General features: G+C 38.6%; 1 protein-coding gene across 8 annotated transcripts in view; it reads left to right on the top strand.

Annotated features, from left to right (window-relative positions):
• REPS2 (RALBP1 associated Eps domain containing 2) overlaps positions 1-20,342 on the top strand; it is a 352,146-nt gene that overhangs the window by 241,042 nt on the left and 90,762 nt on the right. For 4 of the 8 annotated variants that reach the window (XM_078146089.1, XM_078146083.1, XM_078146085.1 and 1 more), the window contains 2 exons: positions 8,867-8,936; positions 12,026-12,082. In XM_078146089.1, coding sequence (XP_078002215.1) covers positions 8,867-8,936; positions 12,026-12,082 — 127 coding nt within the window. The remainder of the gene's footprint in view (positions 1-8,866; positions 8,937-12,025; positions 12,083-20,342) is intronic. The other 4 variants (XM_078146082.1, XM_078146086.1, XM_078146088.1 and 1 more) reach the window with 3 other exon arrangements.

The following is a 20,342-nucleotide window of genomic DNA, read 5'->3' as shown; positions in this document are numbered from 1 at the left end:
AGGAGAGGTTTCAGTGCTGCTCTTCCCTACAATGTCTACAATCCCCCTTTTCCCCTATCTGTCCCCCATCCCTGATCATTAGGAAATGAACAGTCCTCCAGTGCTGCTTTTCCCTACAATGCCTACAATCCCCCTTTTCCCCTATCTGTCCCCCCCTCCCTGATCATTAGGAAATGAACAGTCCTCCCATTGTGCTAAGCCGACCACTGTTAAGGCCATTGCAGTAGTGATAAAACTTAAAGGAAGGATATTGAGAATGTAAACTTTCAATATTTTTTATTCACCTGAGATTCTCTTTATGTGAAGATAATGGTTGGATGCTGCTTGGGTTTTTTTTTTTTTTTGGTCACATTTAGACTTTACAGAGTGCTATCTTTACAGTAGCCCTATGAGACAGATTACATACGAATTATTATCTCTCTTTTGTAGATAAAGAAGTTGAATGAGTCTCAGAGAGGTTAAGTGATTTGCCCAAGGTCACATAACAAATAATGATCGGAGCTGAGACCTGACTCTTTTTATTCCAAGACGGCTATTCTTTTTTCACCGTATTATTCAGGATAAAGCTTCTCCATTGATTCAGTTCAACTCAACTCATATTTATTACGTGACACAGTCATTGACCTGGAGTAGTAGAGAATGTAATGGGAAGATACAAATATGTATAACATAAGGTAGAATGTTATAAGAATAAAGGAGAATCAGAAAAAAAATGCCATAAGGGTATTTAATAAGGGAGAGATCACTTTTATCTAAGAAACTGAGGGAAGGCTTTGTGCAGGAGCTGATACCTGTGCTAGATTTGGAGGTAGGAGAGAAGTATTTTATCAGGTATAGACATGTGTATTCCAGGAATTAAAGATAGCTTGCATGCATGCATAGGGGTAGAATGGTGCCCTAATTGTCCCTCTTGGAGAAAGGTAAGAATAAATGGAGGAAGACCAGTTAGGATATTCCTATAATAGTTCAGAAGCACCAGAACTAGGGATACTAATGTCTGTTGGGAGTAGAGAGGTGTGGACAAATGAAAAAGATTGTAGAAGAAGAATTGTCAGGAGTTGGCAGGACATAATCTGGCTGTCCAAAATCTGACCTGAGCATTGGGAAGACTTTGTATAAGAGCATAATTATGAGGTAGCTGTGTAATAACGGGGAATGTCATGAGTATTTATGCTTTCTTATTCAAGACATGATGCTTACATTTGAGCTTTGCATTTCTAATGAATGAATATCACTTCATGGAGGTAAAAAATTAATCTAATGTGGTCTTTGAAAGTTATTACTTAAAAATTTTTTTTCAGTACATGCTCATTCAGCTTTATATACTTGAAGTCATGACTTTGGGTAGAAAACACACCCAGTATTATAGGCAAATTATTAGTTTCATTTGTTTTTAAAAAGCTCCCATTTTAGAGTATGAGAAGAGCCCTCAATATAGGAAAACTGCAATCCAGAGAAGGGAAGAGCCTGTGCCATTGTTTCGTAGTTAGTAACTGACAGAGCCCAGGATTCATTAATTACAGAATTTTAGAGTTGGGATGGTACTCAGTAGCCATCTGCTGTATCCCATGCATGAAAGGGAATATCTCCTATAGCATACCTGACAAATGGTCATCCACCCTCTGCTTGTAGCTCTCCAGTGAGGAGCTAATTACCTATTAAGTCATACCATTTTCTTTTGGATAACTCAGAAATTTTTCCTGACACCAAGCCTAGATTTAGCTCTTTGCACTAACTTCTTCCCAGTGTTCCCTGTTCTCTCTGGGGCCAAAAAGACCAAATCTAATTTTGATTTCACATGACAGCCCTTCACATATTTGAAGATATGTTTCAAGTTCCTTCTAAGGCTTCTCTTTGTCAGGCTGAACTTCTCCAGTTCCTTCCACTAATTCTTAGATCCTGTGAACATGGCTCTTAACCATAATAGTTGCATTTCTCTGCCTTTGCCCGGATCTTCTCCAGGTTATCATTGTCCTTTATAAACTGTAATGCCTCCAACTAAACAAGGACCCCAGATGTTGTTTGATCAGGGCAGAGTACCCCAGGGCTATCTATCACCTGCTTATTCCTAAGACCTGTGCTTTTCTTCATGTAAACCAAGGTCACATTAGTTTTTTGTCTGTCTTACCACGTTGTTTATTCACTTGGCGTTGTAGTCTGCCAGCACTAACCATATCTCCCCCGTTTTTTCCTATTTAACATTCATCACTATTACATTTTATATTATTATTATCAGTTCAGTGCTTTAGGCTCACAAGATCTGTTTGGGCCCTGGATCCCACGTACATTGTTGGCTGTCCTACCTAGATTTGTGGCATCTGTAAATCCGATGTTGTTGTTAAATTGTTTCAGTCGTGTCTGACCTTCTGTGACCCCATTTGGGGCCTTCTTGGAAGAGATATTAGAGTGGTTTGCCATTTCTTTCTTCAGGTCATCTTACAGATAAGGAAACTGAAGCAAACAGGTTAAGTGACTTGCCCAGGGTCACACACTACTAAGTGTCTGAGGTAAGATTTGAACCCAGGAAGATGAGTCTTTCCGACTTCAGGCCTGGCCTTCCATTCACTCTACCACCTCGCTGCCCTCTGTGAATTTGATAAGTAGACCTTTTATGCTTCATCCAAGTTATTAAAGAGCACAGGACCACGCGTAGCTACTAGGAGAACTCCACCAGAGATCTCCTGTCCAGTTGACATTGTATAGTCTGTATCTCTCCTGTTTTCCACAAGAGGCAGCTAAGTGCTGTGGTGGATAGAGTTTGGGACTTGGTGTCAGGAAGACCCGCGTTTGAATCTCCTCTTAGACACTTACAAGGTATGTGACCCTGTGTGTGTAACCTTTCTCTGCTTCGTTCTGTTTGCTCATCTATAATCTGAGAACAGTAATAATACCACTTCCCTGGCGGGACTATTGTGAGAATCAAGTGTATTCACATGTGTACCGTGCTTTGCCAACCTGAAAGTGCAATTGATCTAAATGCTAGCTATTGTTGTTATACACAAGAATAGCATGAAACTATTGGCTAAAATCTAATTTAAAGTATCTGCAGCATGGAGGCTGACTTGCCTCAGCTCTCCTCCAGACTCCTCCAAATACCTTTAAAAATGACTCTAAACAAATTCTAGAGCAGCAGAACCCACAAAAAGGCAACATGAAACACATTTCCAGCCCAAGACAACTTGGAAGGTTGGCAAGAAGGGTCTGTTGCACCGGGCTAAGAGAGGAGCACAGTCCAGCACAAGCTAGGCCTGCACAGCCCCAGCTCCAGCAAACCGGGAGAAGACTTTGGGGGCCGCTGAATCAGCAGCTGCAGCAGCAGCAGCAGCAGCAGTAGTAGCTACTTCCAGAGCTCTCAGCCCACAGATAGTAAGGCGGTTGAACAACAGGTTAGAAGGAGATTACAGGGCTCATTTTGCTAGCACTGAGGCAGGACTGTGTTGCTTTGCCCATACTCCGATTCAGGTCCTAGTCCTGGGTGGCAGTCCCAGGGTGAGGAGGAACACTGGCATAGCAGAGCTTGTGGCCACAGTGGAGGGGGAGAATCCTCCTCACAGTTCCAGGGCAGAAAGGAATGCTTGTGGTCACTCACAGACCAAAGCAGAGGCCAGGAAAGGAGTAAACACCTCTCCTTTGCTCATACCACCTTAGAAGAATTGAAAATTTACAGGTCCCTAGAATATCTCTGAAAACAGTTGCACAAAACCCCCGAAGCTTGGGAGAGTGCACCCTCCACCCTGGACTCAGAGCCCTACTTTAACAAAGACTGAAAAGTCAAGTAATAGGCTGGGAAAATGAACAAATAATGGAAAAAATCTCTGACTGTAGAAAGTTATTATGGTGACAATGAAGATCAAAACACACACTTAGAAGAAGACAACAAAGTCAAAGCTCCTATATCCAAAACCTCCAAGAAAATATGAATTAGTTTCAGGCCATGGAAGAGCTCAAAAAGGATTTTGAAAATCAGTAAGAGAAGTAGAGGAAAAAATGGGGAAGAGAAATGAGAGTGATGCAAGAAAATCATGGGAAAAGAGTCAACAGCTTGGTAAAAGAGACACCCAAAATACTGATGAAAATGATACCTTAAAAAACAGACAATGAGGAGAAGAATGCTTTAAAAAGCAGAATTGGCCAAATGGAAAAGGAGGTCCAAAAGCTCACTGAAAAAAATTATTCCTTAAAAATTAGAATGGAGCAAATGGAGGGTAATGACTTTATGAGAAATCAAGAAACAATAAAACAAAACCAAAAGAATGAAAAAAAAAAGACTGTGAAATATCTCATTGGAAAAACAGCTGCCCTGGAAAATAGATCCAGGAGAGATAATTTAAAAATTACTGGACTACCTAAAAGCTTTGATAAAAAAAAAAAGAGCCTAGACATCATCTTTCAAGAAATTGTCAAGGAAAAAAATCTGCCAATCACCTCCTGAAAGAGACCCCAAAATGAAAACTTCCAGGAATATTATAGTCAAAATTCAGAGCTCCCAGATCAAGGGAGAAAATATTGCAGACAGCCATAAAGAACCAATTCCAGTATTGTGGAACCACAGTTGGAATAGCACTAGATTTAGCAGCTTCTACATTAGAGGACCTTAAGGCTTGGAATATGATATTCTGTAGGGCAAAGGAGCTAGGATTACAACCAAGAATCACCTGCCCAGCAAAACTGAATATAATCCTTTGGGGGAAAAATGGACATTCAGTGAGACAGAGGACTGTCAAGCATTCTGACGAAAAGACTGAATAGAAAATGTGACTTTCAGATACAAGACTCAAGAGAAGCAGAAAAGGTAAACAGGAAAGGGAAATTGTAAGAGACCTAATAAGCTTGAACTATTTACATTCCTACATAGGAAGATGATATTTATAACTCATAAGACCTTTCTCATTATTATTCAGAAGGAGTATATATTGAGAGAGGGCACAGGTGTGAGTTGAAGATGAAAGGATATCTAAAAAATGAAATTAAGGGGTGAGAGAGGATTATACTGGGAGAAAGTAAATTATCTCACATAAAAGAGGCAAGAAAAAGCTTTTACAGTAGAAGAGAAAAAAGAGGAGATGAGAAGGAGTGAGTGAGCCTTACACTCATCAGAATTGGCCCAAAGAGGGAATAGCATAAACATGCAATCGGGTATGGAAGTCTATCTTATCCTACAGAAAAGTAGGAGGGGTAGGGAATAAGAGAAAGGGGGGGGTGATAGAAGGGAGGGCATATTAGGGGAAGGGGCAATCAGAAGCAAAACATCGTTGAGAAGGGACAGGGTGAAAGGAGAGAGAGAATAGAATAAATGGGGGTGGGGAAATAGGATGGAGGAAAGTGTAGTTAGCAAGAGTAACTGGGGAAAAAAGTTTGAAGCAAGTTTCTCTGAGAAAAGCCTGAGTCAAATTTATAAAAGTAAGAGCTATTCCCCAACTGATAAGTGTTCAAAATACATGAATAGTTTTTAGATGAAGTAATCAAAGCTATCTACAGCCATTTGAAAAATACTCAAACTCACTATTGATTGGAGAATGCAAATTAAAACAATTTTGAGGTGCTATCATACCAGTTAAATTGGATAGTAGGACAGAAAAGGTAAATGACAAATGTTGGAGGGGATGTGGGAAAAATGAGACATTAATGCAATGTTGGTGGAGTTGTGAACTGATTCAGCCATTCTGTAGAGCAATTTGGAACTATGTCCAAAGGGCTATAAAACCATGTATACCCTTTGACCCAGCAATACCACTACTAGGTCTGTATCCCAAAAAGGAAAAGGATCTGTATGTACAAAAATATTTGTAACAGTTCTTTTCTGGTGGTAAAAAATTAGAAATTGAAGGGATGCCCATCAATTGAGGAATGGCTGAACAAGTTGTGTCATGTGATTATGATGGAATATTATTGTACTATAAGAAATGATGAGCAGGGTGCTCTCCGAAAAACCTGAAAATACTTGTGTGGGCTGATGCAGAGTGAAATATGCTGTGTACAAAGTAACAGCAATATTGTAAGATGATCAGCTGTGAATGACTTAACATTCTCAACAATACAACGATCCAAGACAACTCTGAAGGACTTGTGATGAAAAATGCTTTCCATCCCCAGAGAAAGAACTGATGGTGTCTGAATACAGATTGAAGCATACTTTTTTATTTTTCTTGAGTTTTTTGTCTGTATTCTCTTTCACAACATGACTATTATGGATATGTTTGGCATGACTACAAGTGTATAACCCAAATTGAATTGCTTGCCTTATCAATGAAGGGGGACCAATGAGGAAGAAAGGGGGAGGATTTGGAACTTAGAGTTTTGAAAGCTAATGTTAAAAATTGTCTTTACATGTAAGTGGGGAAAAATAAAATACTAAATAAAAGCTAAAAAATACCTACAGTATTCCCTTCATCTACAGGTTTAATATCCTTGTAAAAAAGGGAAGATGAAGTTAATCTGGCATGATTGTTTTTTTTAAGTTATAATTTATTTTTTCCCCATTAGATATTAAAACAATTTTGCACTTTTTTTTGTTTTGAGTTCCAAATTCTATTCCTTCCTCCCTCCCCTCCCTCCTCCCTGAGATGGCAAAGAATGTAAGATGTGCAGTCATCTGAAACATTTCCATATTAGTCATTTTGTACAAGAAGACTCGGAACAACAAAAGAAATAAAGAAAGAGAGAGAGAAAGAAAGAGAAAAATAATGGCATGATTGGTTCTTGATGAAACCATGATGACTCGTGATGATCATTACTTCTTTTTCTAGATGTTCATTATCTCTTTAATCATTCATTTTTAGACTTCAAAGTCAAGCTCATTGGCCTATAGTTTGCTGACTCTACTTTCTTACCTATTTTTTTTTCTTTTTGGGAAAATTGGAACAGCACTTGCCCTTTTTTTATCTTGCAGCATCACTTTTTATTTCCATGACCTTTCCGATATCATTGATGGTGGCTCAGCAACATCACCTACCAGGTCTTTAAGTTCTTGAGGATTTAGTTCATCTGGGCCAGATGATTTGAATGATCAACTCCCTCTTAGCCATTTTTTATCTCTTCCAGGGCAAAGGTCATTCTTGGAGGAGAACAAGTAAAATAAGAATTGAACAGCTCTGTCTGTTCTTGTTGTCTGTTATTATCCCATTGTCCCTGAGTCTAGGTCCTATCCTTTCCTTGTTCTTCTTTCTCCTGATATAACTTGAAAAAAACCCCTTTTTTCTGTCTTTCACTTTCTTATCAACCTTGGTTCATTCTTAGCTTTAGCCCTCTTGATCCTGTTCTTACAGAAAATCGTGCAGTACTTTTTTGTATTCATCTTCTGTCAACTGCCTTTGCTTTCAGCTTCTGAATCCTTCTAGATCTTGGCACAATGCCTGGCATAGGGAAGGCACTTGCTAAGTGCTTACTGAATGTATCTGTCTTTTTAAAATCTAAGTTGATTGCTGAGTTTTCTTTGCCTCTTTAGATCTCCATTGTTGATGGAAGCCTATCCCTTCTGGGCTGACTTCCCCTGAAGAATTCTCATCCATGGGACTCTACCTGTCCTTCCACTGAGCCCTTTGAAGTTTCTCCTCCCAAGATTTGGAGGACATAGTGGAATGTGCCCAGCTTTCTTTTTATTCTTTATTACAAACCCCAGGAGGAAGTTACTTTCCCATAGGGTTCTCAGCATTTCTACTTGATTCCCATCTCTAGGCTACCAGAGGTACACATCAGAAGAATTATGGTGAGAACTTGACTTGCTATCACATTACCTCTGATAAGTAGGCCAGGCAAATTGCTACAATTCTAAGCCACTTCTGTCTAGGAAATGTACAGAGGGTCCATGTTTGATCATAAGTTACTTGGCAAATGCCATATTACTCTCTTGAATTGAGTTCTCTTTTTCATGTAGTAAGGTTGCATGTTTCATGTGGAGAAGGCATATGGAATTATTGATCTCAAATTTAGAAAAGATTAGAAGTAATTTGTGACATCTAGAAGACATCATGAATAGAATACTGGACTTGGAGCCAGGAAGGTCTGAGTTCATGTGCCAGCTCAGCCACTTAGCTAGCTTGGGCAAGTCACTTAACCAGTCTTGGTCAGTTTTCTTATCTGTAAAATGGAAATAAAAATAGTACCTACATAGCAGAGTTGTCGTGAGGATTAAATAAGATAACTTATTTTAAAAGTACTTTGAAAGGTGTGTGGATTTGCCCCTTATGAGAGGTGGGCCATGGAATTGTTAAAGGTCTCCAAGATAAGCGAACCCTTAAGTTCATAAAAAAAGATTGGGAACTCACATCTGGGCCAAGAGGAAGAGAGAGGAGCTCAGCAACATCCTAACTGCCATGAGGAAGGCTGCTGCCAAGAAGGACTAAGCTGGACCCTGCCAACCTTTGCCACTTACCCAATAAAGATTTGACAAATAGGAAAAAAAAGTGCTTTGAAAACTTTAAAATGCTTTACACATACTATTATCATATTATTACTATTACTAGCAGTTTCAGTTAGGGCAGGTAGGTAGCTTAGTGGATATAATACCAGGCCTGGAATCAAGAAGATTCATCTTCCTGAGTTGAAATCTGACCTCAGACACTTACTAGCTGTGTGACCCTGGGCAAGTCACTTATCTCTGTTTATCTTTGTTTCCTCATCTGTAAAATGAGCTGGAGAAGGAAATGGCAAACCAATTTTTGCCAAGAAAACCCCAAGTGGGATCACAAAGAGTCAGAAATGACTGAAAAGCATTTTCAGTATCATATATACCACAGTGAATGGACATATATTTTAGAGAAGGATTCATTTTAAAAAGTTTTTATTTATTTATTTGCTACTTGTGTACACATTATATTGGTCCTTATTCCCGTACACTTAAGTGATTTATGTACTTTCCTTCTTCAAGAAGACTTCCATTAAAGAGAAGGTTGATCTAACTGCACCTGCCCAGGATGTGAATATTGATGACAAACAAGGTATGAAAAAAAAAGAGTTGTTTTCTGTTATTAAGGACTTTTTATTTATATTTTTCTATCTTTCTCTGGGAATGGCAGGATTTTGAAGACTATATGGGTAGATCTACTTGGATGGTGGCAGAGCCAGCCTATCTGAAGAAGATTCAGTGTTTAAAATTGGCATTGTAGAATGACACCATAAGCCAAAACCCAGAAGCTGCTCAGTGATAATCTTATACGTTCAGGACCTAGCACATTGCCTCACATGCAGTGTGTAGAGCTCTGGGCCTAGAGTCAAGAGGATCTGCATTCAAATCTGACCTCAGACACTTATTAACTGTGTGACCCTGGGCAAGTCATTTAACCTCTGTCTGCCTCAGTTGCCTCAATTATAAAATAAGGATAATAATAGCACCCACCTCCCAGGGTTGTTGTGAGGATCAAATGAGATAATATTTATGAAGTACTTGGCATACTTTAAAATGTTATATAAATGCTAGCTATTATTATTACTGTTGTTAACAGCAATAATATTAAATGGCTATTGAATTGAATTTGTGATAGGCTAACAATTGTGTTCAGACCATTTCTGTTACCAGCTCTATCTGGAGAATATTATCTGATGATGTCAGAGAACGTACTGTCAAGCCAGTGAAGGGTTAACTAATATTCTACTCTGATGCAGATGAACTCCAAAATATAGGTTTTCAATCCACATTCTCTACACTGGGTTAGTCCTTGAGGAAATTTTGTTCTTATCATTATTTCTGTTCCTGGGCTTAATACGTTACTGCATCTGTCCAGTAATATCCTTGATCACTCTCTCTCTCTCTCTCTCTTTATATATATATATATATATATATATATAGATATATATATATATATATATATATATATATATATAGATATAGATATAGATATATATATACATATATCTATATATATATATCTATATGTAACTAAAGTTATGGTATTTTAGTGTGAAGGCTCAATAAACAGATCATGTAGGCAGGAAGTCAGAGCTCTTGATAGAGTTATAAGCAGTGGGGAAAATACAGTCTGCCATATTATGCATGCAGTAAAACTCCAAGATAAATGGGATTAAGAGTAATTAGGGCAATTCAAAAAAAGAGTAAAATATATTGAACTGAGGTTGTTGGAAGAGGTTAGATAAGGATAGATAAAGGAGTTAATCTGTATTTATAGCACTGACTGTGTGCCAGGCACTGTGCTAACTGCAGCCAAGTGAGATGCTCCCTAGCCTCAAGGAGTTTACATTCTAGTGGGGGAAAGCAACACTTAAAGAGATGCTGGAAAAGTACATGTTGGGAGAAGTTGGGTGGAGGGATGGCAAAAGCACATTGAACATCTTCCCAAATAAAACCAGGGAACCACACATTTTCTTCATTGGCCACACAGGGCTATTAATAAGTGGGAGGTCTTAACCTGGGGTCTATGAACTTGGTTTTTAAAAAATATATATTAGCTACATTTCAATATAATTGGTTTCCTTTATAATCCTGTGTATCTTATTTTATACATTTAAAAACAGCATTTTGAGAAGGGGTCCACAGGCTTCATCAGACTGCAAGAGGGGTCCATGACATAAACAAAAAAGGTTAGCCAACCCCTGATATGTGGCTATCCAGCAGTTAAAACAGGGGACCTCATCCCTTGCCCTGGAAGGACTCATTCTAATAAATCCTCAAATCTAGATACAAAGACTTGATTGTCACTAAACAACCAACCAGATGTAGTTGAAGCTTTTAGGCTTGTCCAGTAATTTGGTGGGGCAGAAGTACCCTTACTGTTCTGATTCTGAATTTCCCAACAAAAATTTACTAGTGCTGTTAAAGACTGACTACCAGTTTTCTTATCCATCCTATCATTTAAACACCAAAACTCCTTACAGGAATTTTTATCACCTTCATGGCAGGAGGCATCATGCCTCCTCACATGATCTACAGAGGACCCAGAGATGTGCTGGGGCTACTGTTTTGCTTAAACTGAACTAATTGACTGCCTAGGTCTGTATAATGGTCTGGTGGTAAATACTCATAGCTAAAGATATTATTTGGGTGGGATTCTGCCCAAAAATCAGTATTTAACTATATGCCACGTAGGCTGGTCATAGTGGTGTGGTACATTGTGGAAAAGGGCATACATCAATCTAGTTCTTTAAAAAAAAAAAATCACCCTCCTCCCTTCCTGTCCTTTATCCAATAACTGGTTACAGAGGCAGTTCATCTTTACAGAGCTAAATATGTAGGGGCTGGAGTTCATATTCTTTTGTATGGATCAATATTGTATTTATATCAAAAAAATCTTTTTATGACTTTTCAATTAGGGGAAAAAAATTGGTACCGTTTTGTACTCTATGTTCTCTTTTTTGTATATGGAGGGCCAGAAATTCAGAACCAGTGAGGTGCTAGAAGAAAGGGAAGAAATCAGTTTGAGGAATGGTTTGTAAGATTGAATGTGATAATTGCACATGTCTGACCTATATGATTTTGCTTGCCTTCTCAGGGAAGGAGGAGGGGGAGAGGGAGAGAATTATAATATAACATTTATAATAATAACTCAAAATAAAAAAACCCAACAAAATGTTTAAAATTGTTTTTCAAAATATAATTGCAGAAAAAATTAAATATTACTTTAAAAGATTGGATGTGAGCCTTAGCATTTCAGAATCTCTTCTCTGTGGTTGTCAGAGGCTATAAATAGACAAGGAAGAAGCTAACACTGCTACTGCCCATTCCCAGAGATTATAAGCGTCTCCTGAAAAGGAACTACAGAGTCCACAGAGAGCCTGGAAGAGAATACATTAACAAAACATGTCTTTTTAGTATAGGGCATCTTAACTTTCTTTGTGTCATGAACCCTTTCAGCAGTCTGGATTTCTGGACCTTTGGCCTATGGAACTCTTTTCAGAATAATGTTTTTAAATGCATAAAATAAAATATATAGGATTACAAAGGAAACCAACTATATTGAAATACAGTTATTAGACAAAAAGCTGGAGATTAATGTGTTTTAATATAACTTGCCTTAAAAAGAAAAAAATAATAATGTCTCTTTTCCTCCCCATACCCTCCCCCTTTAAAATGTAGCTTTGAAAATAAGTTCTGTGGATGAAGCCATGCCAAAGGACGTGTGTGTTGACACAGGTAGGAGAAAGCCGTTTTAATGAGCTTCCAATTGTAATTTTTTGATTGATTCATATCTAACACAAAACAAGTTTACAATGTTCTTAACTGCTCTGTAAAAAGTTGAGTAGGTGGAAGATGGCTGCTGATTTAGGTTTTGCTGCAGAGAGAACTTAGGCTTTCACCTGGGCTCCTGTTATGTGTAATATTGCTTTCTGAATATTTTGGATGGATGTGTTTGTTTTTTGACTCTCCTTCCCACCTGCCAGTTATGAGAGGGTAGAGTAGTCTAATTATCCCCAATTTAGGTTGTGTAAGGAGAGGACTGAAAATTTCATTTGGGAGTGACCTAGCCACTGTGTGAGAGATTGAGATGGCTCAGAACAAGGGAAATTTTAGTAGGCTATTTTGCTTGGTTTTTTGTATGGTCTAAATAGATGATGATATTTTTGCTGGATGTCCAATGTCAATAAGAGCTATTTCCCAAAAAATCCCTCCTTCCCAAATCTTTAGATATACCAGGAAATGTGTTAATTAAAGATGGCTCTGAGGAGAGTGAAATTAGAGTTGTATCAAGCACAAAGCTGAGTCAGAAGTAATTCCTGGAGAAGGAATTAATTGTAACGTTCAGAAGATTCTCTATTTGGGAAGTGAGGGAGGATACTTGGACCTGTGCAGGCTCAGTCTTTGCTTGGACCTTTGCAGGCTCAGCTTCTGCTTGATTGAGTCCTCAATAAGCCAACATTGGCTTGTCAGGGTCTGCCTTGTGAAGAGTCTTGTCCTGGATTTTTCTTTCTTTCTCTTTCTTTCTTTCTTTCTTTCTTTCTTTCTTTCTTTCTTTCTTTCTTTCTTTCTTTCTTTCTTTCTGTTCTGGCTTTGGCAAGACCCAGAAACAAGATGGCATTCTCATTTTTATTATCTTTAATCATGTTCTGTCTTCAGCATGTATGAAGCTATGGCATATATCTGTTGAAATTAGGTAGATCAAGACCTCAGACTGATACACAGAGCAGGTAGAGAAATTATTTACCTTTAAAGTTTATGATCTGGACAATGATATTAAGAAGTGAAAAAACTGAGCTTGTATAATAGGAGTTCCTCCAATTATAGGGATCACCATTCTTGTCCCCATCCTCCCATTTAATTGTTTGAAACTAGACCACAGAAAGTATTACCAAGTTCATTCACAGTACAGAAAAATTTACACTGGTTTAGGTCAAATGCCTTAAAGGGATCCCCCCCCCCCTTTGATATCTGCAAACTGAATTGAGAATGTATAAGTCTTTGTTAAATTTATGTTATGCTATTATTAAAGATTATTTGATTTAAGGGTAAAATGCCATTTTGTTACAGCATTAAGAAAATATCTTCTCTCACCATAGTAGATAAGACTGTTAATGATTTCCCGACTAAGAGATTTTAGCATGTAAATAGGGCACATGTAGCCAATTTTACATGATATGTGAACTTTATGATCAAATTAATTTTGAAAGTATCTTTCTCCATGGGCTTTGGTTGAGGAGTAGAATAAAGATCAATCAAACCTAGTGACCAGAGATAGTCAGCATGGCTTAGAGATAAAATTATATTTGAATTTGTTTTCATCTTAATGTGGTACATATGGTTTGCTTATAGGCTTTTTGCTTGTGTTATTTTTTTTTCTCATATGAACAAGGAGTCTTTTATGCTATACCTCCACCCCCATTTTATTTAATAGAGGCAGAATGGTATAATGGATAGGGAGCTGTTCTTAGAGCAACAGAGACCTCCATTCAAATCCTACCTCTTTTTTTTTTTTTTTACTTAGGCAATGGGGTTAAGTGACTTGCCCAGGGTCACACAGCTAGTAAGTGTTATGTGTCTGAGGCTAGATTTGAACTCAGGTCCTCCTGAATCCAGGGCTGGTGCTCTATCCACTACGCCACCTAGCTGCCCCCCAAGTCCTACTTCTGACAGATATTGGCTGGTTGACCCCAGAAAAGTCTTCTTGATGCTCTAGTCAACCCTCTAAGACTGTAAGTTGCAGAGAAGACATCGCCCTGCAATGGTAAAGGGAGTTTCCTCTTCTGGGAGCTGTTCATTGTTTCTAAAGTTAAGTTTTGAACATCAGGTCTGATTTTTAAATTGACAAAGGAACTTTGAGAGCTCCTTAAATCCAATCCCTTTCTCCTTCCAAAGTCTGTGAGTCTACAGTTTTTCAGGAAAACATCCATAGCTGTCTATATAAAAATGATAATATTTTCCCCTTGGTATCTTGGTGTGGTAAATTTGTTTTTGTTGGAGCCCTAAAGATAGTGATTTGCAATACCAACCAGCTTTTCACTCTTTCTAAGGTTAAGTTGTTGAACTTCAGGCCTATTTTTTTTTTTTGGTGAGGCAACTGGGGTTAAGTGATTTGTCCAGAGTCACACAGCTAGTGGACGTTATATGTCTGAGGCTAGATTTGAACTCAGGTCCTCCTGACTCCAGGACTGGTGCTCTATCCACTGTACCACCTACCTGCCCCTCTTTGGGCCTAATTTCTAATTCACAGAGGAACTTTGAGAGGTCCGTAAATCTAATCCTTGCAAAGTCTGTGAGTCTACAGTATTTCGGAAAAGCAACTACTGACCCTTTTCTTAGACAAGAGCCTTTGCAATGAAGCACTTTCTCCTTCCCTCCCCCACCCTGTCCACCCTTTATTCATGTTAAAAGCTACAGCATGTCAGTTAACTTCTGTACCTTTGTCCAGAACCACAGCAGCACTCTCTGCATATCTGTGAACAGCAATGAAACTATTTTAGGAATGGTACTGTGGAATTTTCCAGCTTCTGCATAAATAAACTGTATATGTAACTCAGCCATCTTGGTTCTAGGACAGTCCCATATAGTCATGATTTAGAATTGGAAGAAGAACAATTAAGGTAAGGTAACATTTATTGAGCACCTACTATGTGCCAGGCTTTACAAATTCTATCTTATTTGATACTCACAATAACTCTAGGAGGTAGGTGCTATTGTTATCCTCATTTTACAGTTGAGGAAACTGAGGCAGACAGAGGTACGTGACTTTCCTAGGGTCACATAGCTAGTAAATGTCTGAGGTCAGATTTGAACTCAGGTCTTCTGAGTTGTAGGACTACCTCTCTACTGACACCTGCCACTGAGTAGTCCAAGAATCAGCAAATTATAGCCCACACACCAAATTTGGCCCATGTCTTATAATGTCCGGGGGAATATTGCTATTTTGTTTTGGCCCATGGTTTTCAAAAAATGTTCTTGTGAGTCTTGTGAGCTACAGCTAAGCTACAGCACTTATTCATGAGTGGTACAAAAACAGACTACTGGGCTGGATTTGGCCCAAGGGCTATAATTTGCCAACCCCTGGTCTAGTTTAACTCCTTCATTTTATAGGTGTAGGAAGTGAGTTCCCAAAAAGGTGATGTGATTTGTGAAAGGTCACACAGGAGCAGAGTCAGGATTTGAACCAATGTCTTCTGACTCGTGATTCAGAATATCCCACGCTGCCTTAGTATTTCCCAACCTTTTTTGTCTGTAACTTTTTGGAATATATCAAACCTGTTTGATTTTTATTGTTTCCTAGGGGGTAGAGGGCAAGGAAGTTATGAGGATAATTGGTAGAGAAGCACTCATTTTTCTGCTTCCATAGAAATAATAATGTCTGATAATAATAATGTAACACCTCACTTATCCAGTGGCATTGTGCTTAATGAAGTGTTCTACAGAAGGTAATTTTGTAGATAAGGGAAACTTACTGTTTTAAGCTTTGAGTTTTAATCAGGTTTGGATGGAAATCTTTCTAAAAGATATTACCCAATTAATTAGAATATATTACATATACAACAATATATTTAACTTTTCTTCGTGACTCATAGAATTACAGAATTGGAAAGTCTTAGAAAGACCTCAGAAGTCCAAGTCTAGTCCAACCCATACCTGAATGAAAATCTCCTCTTACAAAAATCCTCCTTATGTGATCTTACCACTTTTACTTAAGGATTTTCAGGGACAGGGAACTCATAGTCTGCCAATGCGCACTGCCCATTCTAGTGCAGCTCTTATTGTTAGGAAGCTTCTCTTCACAGTGAGTCAATATTTGTCGTTATGGAATGTCTACCAATTGGTCCTATTTCTATCTTCCAGAGAAAAGCAGAAAAAAATACAATCCCTCTTTTACTTGAGATTCTTTCAAACAGAACTGTCATGATTCACTCTCTTTCTCCACTGTCTTTTCCAGCTAAACTTCCCCAGACAAGCTCAGTATGACTCAAGGTCATATTCATATGCATAGGACTTCTTGCTTCAACCACAAAAAGGTCCAGATAGCCATTGATGATTTTGGTATCTTTAGACTCATCATCAACTGTTATTTTTCAATGTGTTGGGATAGAGCTGGCTTCCCCGTTTTTTATCCCCACACATTGTCTTAGGAAGAATTAAAGGGGAAACCAGATAATTAAGTTTTCTCTTAATCTGCATGTTTCCATATAAGAAAGTCTATGCTCAGATAGTAAGTAGAAAAGCTGAGACCAAAACCCTTGTCTCCTGATTTTCCACTTTCCAATACCTCATCACCTCTCCATCCCTCTGTTTTTAGAGATTTGTGACTTAATTTTTATTTCTCAGAGACTTCTGTGGTTACCTATAGTTTACTATTATCGTCCACTATCATAATAAATCAATAAGCATTTATGCAGCACCTGTGTGCCAAATACTAGGGAGATAATGAGAAAACATACAGTCCCTGCCTTTAAAAAGCTTCCATTTTAATTGGGGAGATGACGTATATCCATAAACCAGATCATGCAAGATGTTGGATCATGAGGTAGATGGAAAGTAGCCATAGAGAAGGTATTGGCAGCTAGGGGGCCCAGGATAGATTTTCTACAGGGGCAGTGCTTGAGCTGAGTCTTAATGGAAGCCAGGAGTTCTAAGAGCATGGATGGAGTGGGAAGACACTTCAGGATGAGTCTAATTAGAAGGCTATTATAATTGTTCAAGGAGAGATGTGGAGAAATGTCAAAATTTGGCTGCTGTCTACCTGATGAATGAGTCAAGGATGACACCCAGTTTGCAAACTTAGATAACTCAGAGCCCCTGTATACTAATAAGGAAGATAAGAAGAGCATATTTTGGGGGAGGGGAAGGAAAGCTAATGAGTTCTGTGGACATGTTGAATTTGAGATGCCTTTGGGACATCCAATTCAAAATGTCCAATAAGTAGCTGGTGATTCATTCTTGTATCTCAAGATAGAAACTAGGAATAGATATGTAGATCTGGGAATTATTCAAACCTGTGGGAATGGATAAGACTACTGAGTAAGAGAGAAAGAGAAGAGGGTCCAGGCCAGAGCCTTAGGGACCACCCATATTTAGTGAGCCAGACATGTATCCAACCAAGAAGACTGAAAAGAAACCATTAGGTAGTTGTGAGGAAAAAACACACACACACACACACATACACACACACACACGCACAGAGAAAGAGAGAGATGAACAAAAATGCAGAGTGGAAAGGGTTTGCAAAAAGAGAAAATCATTAATAGTGTCAAATGCCATAGAGAGGTCAGGAGCAATGAGACTTGAGAAAAGTCATTAGATTTATTAACTTTAGTAAGTTCATTGGTTACTTTGGAGAGAGCAGTTTCAGTTGAGTGATGATGTCAGATTATGGAGGCTTTAGAAGACAGGGAAAGAAGAAGAAACAGAGGTATCAAAGATAGCAGGCCTTTTCAAGGAATTTAGGTAAGAAGTTTGGCCTTTGGACAAATGAGACTTTATGGTACTACTCTACATTTTTATGCTCTTTCCCACTTTTTATAGTATCCTCACATATTGTGTCTTCACTGTTCCTCTCAACAATCCTCCAAGATAGGTAGGGAAGAAGTTATCCCCATGTGTCAGAAGAAGAGAATGAAAAAAGTTTTGTCTTCCCTAATGTCAAACAACTAATTAATGTAAGGCTTAGAGTCTAGGTTTCTGTACTCCTAATGTGTACATCGCATACTTGTTGTACCCAGTCATAATTCATTACACACACACACACACACACACACACAACACACACACACACACACATCCGTGCCCTTCCATTTCTGTCTTCCATCTTTAACCCAACATCCCACATCCCAGTTCTGCCTGAATATTCTAGCAAAAAATCTGCAAAAGGGGAATCAGGAAAACCCAAGAAAGGTCACACTGTACTGATTAGAAGACTATATGTGTTAGAAGACTCTGGACCAAGATTTTATTGGGAGGGGTGCTCTGGACTAAGAGGAACTGGTTCTGAACAATTGTGATCTTCAAGAGGGATGGATCTAGGGCAGAGCAGGGAGAAGCCAGAACCTGATCAGTTTACTTGTGTTTCAGTAGAAGATTCCAGTATTCTCCTTGAAGTAAGCCTAGCATGTTCTCCTCTCTGCAGCAGCCACATAAGCTTGGCTTGTAGCCCCAGTTAGCTAGGGAATGAGTCTCCCACTAACCATTATATAGGTTGGAGGGAGTGTGCATAAGAGGGATCCCAGAGCAAAGCTCTTCTTTCATCAGAATGTAGAAGGATATGTAACTAGGAAAGGAAAACAACTTGTCAAAAACAACTTATCATTGTTTAAAAAAAAAAGGATTAGTGTGTGGACTTATTTTTTAGGGTGAAGGTGAGGGGCAGGCAGAGGGCCACAGAACCATAGGATTATAGTTTTAGAGCTGGCAGGAATCTCAGAGGTTATTTAGCCCAACCCTTTTGTAAGGGAACTGAGTTCCTGAGGGTTAAATTACTTGCTAAAGATAGATTGATTTTTGTGTGCTTCTTGCATCTTTGCATCTCTCTCTGTCTCTCTTTGTCTCTTTTTCTCTTTCTCTGTCTGACTCTGTCTTTGTCTCTGTCTCTGTGCCTGTGTCTCTTTGTCTCCCCCCCCCATAAAATCTAGCCTCAGACACTTACCAGTTGAATGACCCTAGCTGAGTCACTTATAGTCTCAGCTTCAGTTTTCTCAACTGTACAATGGGGATAGTAGCACCTACCTCCCAGGATTGTTGTGAGGATCAAAGCACAGTGTCTGTCACATAGTCGGTGCTTAATAAATGCTTATTTTCTTCCTTCTCTCTTAAAAATGTATCCTATATGAATGACCAGTAAGTTCTAACAGTTTGCTTTATGTGATATATTGGATAATTGACACTTTTCAGGTTGCCCAGCTCTCCCTTCTTTTCTGCCTGCCTCAAGTGAATATTTATGTATAGGATTTTTAATAAGCATAATCAATTCAGATCCTTTTAAAGGGGATTTGCATCCTTAAGCAATGTAAAAGAAGATGGAATGAAGCTATAACATCTTCCCTAGGGGTGAATATATAAACCTGAATACAATAGAAAATGCAGAACTTGCATTCCTATGAGTTATCTTTCTTCCATGGAATTTTTATAGGGCTTCTTAGTCAGCAGTTTCAGAATTTGCAACATCTCATTCTGTCCTGGAGTTTCTAGCTGTCTTCTGGAAGTAGTAGAAACTGAAATCTGGAAATTGCTCATGGCTACTTGCTTTTAACCAAGAAGAGGTGGGGAAATTAACCCTCACACGGAGATGAGTGAGTAGGCTCTATGGGAATGTGTTGCTGAAGTCTTAGTTTATGAGTCTGTGTCTCTCCTGTAGAAGTATTTTTTTTAATGGATGATAGTATTTTAATGAGTCATTACGTCAAGCTTATCTAGATCTCAGTCATACAGTTTTAACTTTTCCTCCTAAGAAAAACTTTACGTCCCATTTGTCTTTATTTATGAGGCAACTTTAATTTCTTGCATATAACAGGTCCTCAAGCCCTTCCCACAATATAGTGTCATTGTGTTAGAGCTAGTAGACAAAACAAATGGCTGGAGAAACTGTTTTCTACCCTCCTTGGGAGTAAGCTTGGAAAATTTTTTCCAAGGCTAACAGAAAGTCTTGTGGGCCAAGAATTCCCTTCGTCATAAATGCTAATTGATAACTCTGTGAAGGTCTCCTGTTTAACCAAGAATTTCTGTGTTAACTGGGTTAGTTTTGAAAATTATTTATGAGGATCTGAAATGATAAGAGGGAAAACGTGTTGGACCTTTTCCTTTCAATTCTGGCTTCTGATTTTAGAAACAGGATTTCAGTTGCTCGTGAAAATAAGGAAGACATCAAATCACTCTGTGTCGGAACCTCTCACTTATCCGCTGGTGTGTTCTTTGCTAGCTCTGCAGATAAGTTTCTGGGTTTATAATGGCATAAGTGGAACCCAAGCAAATAGCAGTAATCTCTGTTTCA

Source organism: Phascolarctos cinereus, unplaced genomic scaffold (genome assembly GCF_003287225.1).
Source record: "Phascolarctos cinereus isolate Bilbo 61053 unplaced genomic scaffold, phaCin_HiC Scaffold_726;HRSCAF=1367, whole genome shotgun sequence".
Lineage (NCBI taxonomy): Eukaryota > Metazoa > Chordata > Mammalia > Diprotodontia > Phascolarctidae > Phascolarctos > Phascolarctos cinereus.
The sequence above is the reverse complement of the archived record's forward strand: the minus strand, read 5'-3'. Positions and strand labels throughout refer to the sequence as shown.